Source organism: Alosa pseudoharengus, unplaced genomic scaffold, assembly GCF_046254945.1.
Source record: "Alosa pseudoharengus isolate Yale_2024_CS ecotype anadromous, Long Island Sound unplaced genomic scaffold, YU_APseudo_1.1 YU_APseudo_1.1_scf_13, whole genome shotgun sequence".
In the NCBI taxonomy this organism is placed as follows: Eukaryota; Metazoa; Chordata; class Actinopteri; order Clupeiformes; family Clupeidae; genus Alosa; species Alosa pseudoharengus.
The window spans coordinates 1,000,319-1,009,273 of NW_027468598.1; the positions used below are offsets into that span (position 1 = coordinate 1,000,319).

Here is an 8,955-nt window from a genome sequence, read left to right on the forward strand (position 1 = left end):
AAAGGCACAGGCGAAGGATGGTTAAAATAGTCACAGAGAAGCCACAGACCACCTCCAGAGAACTACAACAACATCTGGCTGCTGATGGTGTAGTTGTTCACCATTCCACAATCCAGCGTACCAGGAAGAGCTAATTGGAAGGGTGATGCGCAAAAAGCCTTTCCTGAGTGTTCGTCACAAGAAGAGTCGCATGAGGTATGCAAAAGCACATCTGGACAAGCCAGAAGCATTTTGGAACAACACGAACAGGTATGCATGGCGGAAAAAACACACTGCATTCCATGAAAAGAACTTGTTGCCCACTGTAAAGTTTGGTGGAGGATCCATCATGTTATGGGGCTGTGTGGCTAGCACAGGTACTGGAAAACTTGTTAAAGTTGAGGGCCACATGAATTCTTTACAATATCAGGAGATTCTTGACAAGAATGTTCAAGAGTCAGTCACAAAGTTGAAGCTACGCCGGGGTTGGATCTTTCCGCAGGACAATGATCCTAAGCACCGTTCAAAATCCACCAAGGAATTCATGCAGAAGCACAGGTACAATGTTCTGGAATGGCCATCCCAGTCCCCAGACCTTAACATCATTGAAAATGTATGGATTTATTTGAAGAAGGCTGTCCATGCACGGAGGCCAAAAAACCTGACTGAACTGGAGGTGTTTTGTTTGGAGGAATGGGCCAAAATACCACCTGCCAGACTTAAGGGACTTGTCCTTGGCTACAGGAGGCGTCTACAGGCCATTATTGCAGCAAAAGGAGGCAATACTAAATATTAATGGAATTATTTCTTAGGGGTGCCCAAATTTATGCACATGCCTATTTTTCTTTAAATGCACATAAATATGTTTCTGTTGGACCAATAAAAGTTATTTCACTACTGAGATGTTTCTGTTACCATAAGGTATAACATATGTTAAAATGAAGTTGCTGCTTCAAAAGCTCAGCAAGTGACAAACTGATGCAGTGGTTTTCGTAAGGGGTGCCCAAACTTTTGCATACGACTGTATATATATAATAGATGCAAAATAGTTTTTTTCATATTGAGGTGTGTCTAATAAGTACCTAAAAGCTGTTTTCCATAGGAAATTAATGTGATTCTTAAAAAAAAAAAAAATACAATAGTTCATGCAAAATATTATTTCACATTGCCATGTGTCTGATTACTATCACATAGCAGAACAGTTCTATGAAGAGAAGTGTTGTGCGTATGGTGTTTGATAACTGATGGACAACTTCCATTCAACAACCATGGAATAGTGCTTAGACATCAATTTAAGGCAAATTGCATACATATATTGATACACGTGGCCCTCTGACTGTCCTAGTTTTAGCAGCATTTGCTACACAAAGGTTTTTTTGTTGATTGCTATTAGAACCATTTGAATATAGGAAGAGACACAGGACATTAGACAATATCTGTTAAATGGGGCTGTATTTATTCAATTACTTTACATCCAAATAGAGTTAAACTTAGGTGAACACATAGTCAAGGGTGTCCATCTGTGTAGCAGTTTGATCCCAAGATGTTACAAAAAGAATGGGATGGGGGTGACAGAAGAGGAATAATGAGCGGACTGACAGAAACTAAGGAAGAACAAAGCAGTGGCATGGGTAGAGTGTCTTTTGAAATCATCAGGTGCTTCCTGGGTTGCTTCCTTGTCTGATGTCTTACTTATTTTGAAAATACAAAAGATGCACAACTTCCACTTTACTTCTGAGCAGGGATCATGTCATCAATAGACTCTCCCTTCTCTAGCTTCTTCTCCATTGCAACCATGAGCTTGACTCCATCTACCACCATCTGCACCTGTGCTACCTCTGAGGAACCCAAACGGTCAGCATTGGAGATGTCAAAGACTCCACCTACAGAGGCTGTGTCCACACCACCTGTACAAATAAGACATTACTTAAGATGTATATTCACCAAAGGAGTATATAGTTGGTCATTATTTCTATCAAGGATACATCTACTCTAATATGTAAATCTGTGTGTGTTTGAGGCAGTACCTGTGCCACGTTTCTGCAGACGCAGCCTTTTCAGGATCTCTTCAAACTTGGCATGTGTGCTCAGCTTGGGCAGCTTGACATGGACACCACCACGCAGGCCAGTTCCCAGATTAGAAGGACAGGTCAGGACGAAACCCAGATGCTCATTCCACATGAAACCATGGTTGTGTTTCTTGAAGATGGTCTCAATCTAAAACAGTTAAGGGCACATTTTATCATTTTTACCTTATAGAATCATTCATATGAAAGTTAGTTGGAGAGAATAAAACCTTCAGAAGTCTTTAATGCAGAACTGCCTTATTTACCTTTTGCAAACCAACACAGAAGCGCTTGAAAACCTCCTTCATGTTGCCTCCCTTCTGCATAGAGATGACACGCAAGTGATCCTCCTCATTTACCCACACCAAGAAGGTCTTGTTGTCATTGTGCCTATAAATATGAAAATATGCATAAAAAATAAACATTATACACACTAGCTGCAATAGTGGCACGCTGCTCTTAGCCCTTCAAGTGACATGTTGTAGTTACCAGATGCCTCTACCATCAGGCCAGTCACGAGCCATTCCAGCACACGTCAGCAGTGGAGAAACAGGCTTGTCAAACAGGAAATGATCAGCGATCAGCTGATCCTGCTCAGCGTCAGTCATACCACTCAGTGGATAGTACTTGCCCTTAAACTCACCATCCAAGCTAGCCAGAGCTGTGAAAAGACCATAGGACACATTTCACTTGAGTGAAAGTTGTATCAGACTTTGTTGTAACTTTTGAAGAGCGGGAAGATTGAACTCACCCTCAATGGACAGTTTCTCCACAGCTCTCCTCTCTCCACGGCTGTTGTGGGGAGGCAAGGTGTATCCCTTGATGCTACGGCCTGTACGCACACGGCTGGACAGTACATAGTTGGGGTCCAGATCATCACCTCCCTAGAAAATAAAGGGAGAACTGTTCTCTCATATTGTTCTTTCATTGTTGTTATGGCGTGTAACATAAGTTTTTAAACAAAATGGAAAAGATTTATTTACCTTCAGGTTCTCAAAGTTCAGGTCAGTGGCGTGCTTGTCAGTGGGCTTGTAGCCTCCATGACGGTCAGAAATGATGGGGTCAAACAGATCCTTGAAGACCTCATAGGACTCCTCATCACCAGCAACACATCCCACAGTCATGATAAAGGGATGGCCTGTGTGGGTCATGGGATACATATTTAATATGTCTAATTGCTGAGTTTTTGTTATTGTTATTTCCTCCTAAGGTTCTAGCAGAGATTTTATATAGCTTAGGTCTGTTTACCTGGGTTGTCTACACCAGTCTGGATGCAGTCATCCAGGGTAAATCCACTAGGGGTGGACTTGCTCCTCAGCTTCTCATACAACTCCTTAGTCAGCACCTTGGCCATATGGTTGTTGTGCTGGGAGAGGTCTGGGTACTCCTCCTCCGTTTTGAATTTCATCTTATGATCATTGTTGCAGTTCTTCATGATTGCGTTTCTTTACAGCCTATACAAAGACAGGGGCAAATCACCATGAATTCATCTTTGAAAGAAAAAAAATAAGAGAACACCATACTAAATCCAAAGCTGTTCAACCAGCAGCACAAGAACACCCTCATGCCACTGGCTATTGTTGCTTTTAATAAGGAGACCTGAGTAGTGCATGCCTGGTATATTTGTGAGAGGCTTTCCCGTGTTCTGGAATATTGGTGTATTTCTCAAGACAATTCTGTGATGTTATTACTTCGGACCAACTCAATAAGCACAATTCATTAATCACTTAGTTACGCCCTTGTCCTAGATACAGGCAGAAAGAAGGAAACTTAATGGGCTTTAAAGAATGTATAAGTAATAAGTCATATTACATAAAGCATAAAATATGAAGAACGTGAATTCTGCTATCACTGCTTGGTTACTTTGATTACATTACAAATTGTATTACAGTTTTTACAAAGACATTACACATTACATCACCTGAAGCTAATTAATCTCTTCTATTTATCTATATTTGTAATTCATTATATATCTTACATTAATTCATAATTTGTTTCTTGTGTATACTTCTTTAGATCTCGAAAAAGTATGTGTTTTACAATTGTACTATGTAATGGAAATATGAAAATAGTGTAATATCTTAAATAAATTGAGTACTTCCCTCTGTTATTTTACAATTGAGGTAAAGGTTAAAATGAAGTGTCATCAGCTGAGAGATCTCCACACTGACATACAGCCAACAGCTGTTGATATTTTTAGCACTGCCACTTGCCTACACCATTCACAAGGAATACTTTGTGCACTCTTGTTTGGTCACAGCTATGCAGTTAAAATGTCTAGTTCAGTAGGTACTACATAGCCAGGGATGTTTCTCTATGCAGAACACCTCTCCAAAAATCATACTACACATCAGAAAATGACAAGCAATAGAAATGAGTGAGAAAGAACAACCACTACTGCAATCAAATACAAATGCCACCACCAAACTTCATTAATGTCACAGCCACCTCCAAACAAAAAATGTCGACCACTGAATATTTGAAAATGAAGATTGCTCACACAAAGTGTTTGTCCACATTAGTGTAATGCTATTGAAATGTCATAAAGGAGAATATTTAGAATGGTTTGGGATGCAACATAATTAAGGTAAAGGCTCAAACATTCAACAATAGCCCAATACCATCACAACAGTGCTTCATTTCCACAGCACTCAGAACTGGAAAGAATGGAAAGTCTTCTTTTTTTACTGTGCTTATCACACAGTGTCAGCTCAGAATAGAATAACCCTTTCCCACCCTATCATGCTGAGTCACTAAGTTGATTACCTGCACGAGAGAAAGGAAAGAGGTAACAGTCCTTGGGATCAGATCCTGCTCACCAAAGCCAATGTAGGGGTTGCCCAACTTTGTTAGATGTCGACCCTTACCTTAAATACCCAGACCTGCTTGCTTATTGGCAGACCTGCATCTATTACCTCACTGCTGATTGGAGAGCTTGTCTCTTTGATGGCTGATTTAGGTTCTAAAAGGCAAGTGCCTCCATTACAAAACTCGAGAAGGGACACCAGCTGTGCCCAACCCATAACACCACCCTGTCTTATTCAATTACAGGGAGGGGTGGGGGAGGGGGTGTATGAGTATAATGCGACAGAAATTCACATGGACACACTTCCACAGCTCAGTAAGTATTCACAATATATAATTCATTGGTAGCCCATCAGTACATTATAGATTTTGTGGTCTATTGAATGTGGTTGTTTTACATAAGCCTATTTTCAGCTACTGATTAACCATGCAACCACTTTTTTGGATATTCTCTCTATGTCCTGCTTCAAGTATAAAACAAAAATGTGAGACAAATTGACAGATGACTAGACAAACATAACATAAAGAACATTTCCTCATGTTGTGCAGGCCCCTGACATTCAGTGGATGTCAGGAGTAGCATAAACTATTCCCACTAACCTGGGAGTGTACAGTATGCAGTCAACTTTCTGATAATAGTTATATCTAGGCCATTATCTCTTTAATGTTAAAGGTGTAACTTTTAGAACACCAGATGCTCGTCTTTACAAATGCTGTTGAGCAAAACAGTCTGTATTCTGTGGTTGGCCCTGCATCACTAATAGTTGTCTGTCTGGTACAGCTCTACCTTCACATTTCTCTGGCCCCATCTGTCTGGTCATAGGCTGGTCCTCAGACTGCCTATGCCATCATATATTTCAGTGGAGCATCAGTGACAACTCGGGACTCTGTGAAGTGTAATTTTCATGAGAAGGTACTGGTTTTCTTATATAGGCTTAATAGTGTGTGATAACTTCAGCCGGGTCATACTCTTGTCTAGATGCACTGGTTGGATCATAATCGTCTTCACAATTAAACTTGTGGGTACAAAACATACACCATGGCTGAAGTATATTTCCTAAAATGAGGCCTTTTCTCTCTGTCAAACTATTCTATGCGGGTGTGTGACAGGTTGTAAAAATCAAACCAGAATTTTAGCAGTTTTTGGCACAGAGGATAAGTAAACAAGTTCAATTAAATTATGTTGACTGTCCATTCTAGTAGGAAACAAAGCTTGAGGGCACACAATTTCATATTACCCAGTGTCAGCAAATTATTGTGTTCAAATCTGTAAGAGCAGGTGAAGGAGAACAATATGAATAGCCACAGACATTATGTAAGTACAGTATGAAATCGTCTGCCTGCTTCTGATTATGCGCCCCCCTTTAATGCTTGCTGTGTGGGGGGTTAGGCCCTGGCTTCTGTAATGTGCCTTTCAATAGTTATTGGCACTAAAACAAATTGAATTGAACTGTGATGCACTATCTGACATACTCACAGACTACTCCTGACAAAGGTCATTCAAAGAATCCTTAAGCATGAAGACAGATCAGTAAAACCAAGACTAAACCTCCTACAGTAAATTACAGATAAAAATGAAAAGGTGTCTTTTTGCAATTAATGCAGTTGCTTCACAGCTCAAATACCAAGGGCTTAGAGGGTCACTTATAATGAAAAATTACTGAAGCATGTCTTTCATGCAGAGACTGAGGAGGGAAACCAGCAATATAATTTGTAAGTAAATAAGAATGCCAAAAGTTAATTTGTAGGGCAACAATTTGTGGTATGCTTATTTACTCTGAGGAAAGTGTTTTCACGTTCCTTCTTAGTCTGTTTTGTTTTCATTCCTAGCTCTTACTTTCAAATCACATGTTGCAGCACTTGCCATGATAACAGAATCCATAACATCAGAATAAAAGCCTGACAGCTGTTCCCGTGGCCCATCTGAGAGGATCTCCAAAACACAATAGCATATTTCAAATTTCACCTGAAATTTTACCATTTTAAATGGTCCAGAAAGCATTTCCAAATTACAGGGGTAAAGTTGGGCCGCAGTTAGAGACCATAGGTATCAGTTTAACAAGAGTTGGTGTGCAGTGGTTTGCATATTCAACCCCTATGAAAGTCATCACTATTTTCTGGTTTACAAAAGATATACAGAAAATAAATCAATTAAACACTACTACTAAATTGAATACTTTTGCAATTTTCCATTGTAAACCTGTGGGAAGCCCCTCAGCACTACCCTTCCTGCGCCCTTGGTCTGGTTTCACAGCTATTCTCTTGCTCTTCAGGCCCCACATGACTTACCAATTTAGCCCTTAACCATGTTCTTTTGCCCCTCCCATTGCCCTTTTTGGCTCCATACTTGCACATGACATCAAAAACTTTATGAAACTGTTTCATTTTATTGATCCCATCACAGTACACCAATTTTTGTTTGACAGGTTGATTCTGTGACAAATGTTTCAAGTCATGAAAACTTATCCAATAGTATAGCTGTTCATCCAATCTGATCATAATGTGTATGTTTTGGTTGTAAGGACCAGTGTGCTAAAGAAGACTGGGGGAATGACTAGGCCCTAACACTATCCTCCTCCAAAAATAGCCTGCTGTGGTATTCTGAAGCACCACCTGCCAGACTGGCGAGTGTTGGGGACAGTTATGTAAGTGTTAATCCACCAACCCAAGCAACAGGATCCAGTGGGGAGTGGCGACACAACACTGCAAACTGAATGACGGGGAAACCTCATGTCCAGATAAATCATGTGTGTGACCATTGTGTACAACACACACACACACACACACACACAAACACACTTGTACATATTCTATTCATCTATTCATCATCAGTTTGACATACTAGTCAGTCAATGTTGCCTAGAAGTTCTTGCATAGAGGCAAGCTTTCTGAGAACTTTTTATAATTGTATAAATGCTTATTTAAGCTATAACTTCTGACTTTTTGGAATCTCCATTTTGGAATCTCCATTTTTAACAGTGCTGCTGCTCATTGGGTGTTTGACTAAGGATCACTGAGTTACACATTTTGAATCTGTCTCTTAATTGTTCTACCTTACATCTGTTTGTGGGCAGCCGTGGCCCACTGGTTAGCACTCTGGACTTGTAACCGGAGGGTTGCTGGTTCGACCAGTGGGCCGCGGCTGAAGTGCCCTTGAGCAAGGCACCTAACCTCTCACTGCTCCCCGAGCGCCGTCGTTGAAGCCGGCAGCTCACTGCGCCGGGATTAGTGTGTGCTTCACCTCACTGTGTGTTCACTGTGTGCTGTTATATATATATATACTTTATATATACTTATACTTTTCAATCATATTATTGCATGTACTGTATTTTTTAAACTATTTTTTTAACTATGGCCCTTTAATTTACTATTATTCTTTGATTTTCTTTAGGTAAAGCAGATTGAATTACCCATGGGTATGAAATGTGCTATATGAATAAACTTGATTTGGTTTAATCTGGTTTAATCTATAACTGCATTTTACCTTGATCTAAGTTAGTAGATGCGTGTTTGAGTGGGCAGAGTCAGGCCGAAGTTAAATTAAATTAAAGATCGATAGTTAGGTCAGAATTTGGAAACACTGGTTGCATGTGATTGGTTTATTCAATTTCACTTCACCGGAGACTCCCCCCGGAGTCCCTGCCTTGAAGTTCCCGCTACCTATATCGCCGTCAAACTCGGGCCCACGGTGTCTTCAGATTTTTTTTTATCATCCACTTGAGGGAACTTTATTTCTGTGCTGGCCTAGTCTTGACACAGGTGAGGTTTAAGGAAAGATGATAATGGTTTTATTGCAGAAATGCACGAATAAAAATATCATTCCATAGGGTTAGGTGTTCTGATACTCTGCTCAGAGTTTTTCTCCATTTTAGTCTGTGCAATGTAAGCTACATTAATCGTGATGTCTCCTAAATGTCTTTTTATGATTAATTGCCCCCCACCCTCCTTTACACAATTGCCAAGCCTACATGCTATGTATTCCTTTATTCATGTGAGCCTATGTTATTTTATAGGCCAAGAATTTCTGTGTAAACTGTGTAAATAAAATGCAAAGATTTGTTATGTACCAAAATGGACCACCATTCTGCTGTTCCTGCTCTTTAAG

At 40.1% G+C, this 8,955-nt stretch overlaps 1 protein-coding gene across 1 annotated transcript; it reads right to left on the minus strand.

Annotated features, from left to right (window-relative positions):
* Nucleotides 1–1,414: 1,414 nt before the first annotated feature.
* ckmb (creatine kinase, muscle b) lies at nucleotides 1,415–4,908 on the minus strand. Its single transcript, XM_076281801.1, has 8 exons — nucleotides 4,812–4,908; nucleotides 3,294–3,499; nucleotides 3,029–3,183; nucleotides 2,797–2,929; nucleotides 2,535–2,706; nucleotides 2,312–2,435; nucleotides 2,007–2,196; nucleotides 1,415–1,886 (listed from the first exon to the last, which is right to left on the minus strand). The coding sequence occupies exons 2-8, from the start codon at nucleotides 3,478–3,480 to the stop codon at nucleotides 1,708–1,710; spliced, it is 1,140 nt and encodes a 379-aa protein (XP_076137916.1). The 5' UTR covers nucleotides 3,481–3,499; nucleotides 4,812–4,908; the 3' UTR covers nucleotides 1,415–1,707.
* Between the last annotated feature and the right edge of the window lie 4,047 nt (nucleotides 4,909–8,955).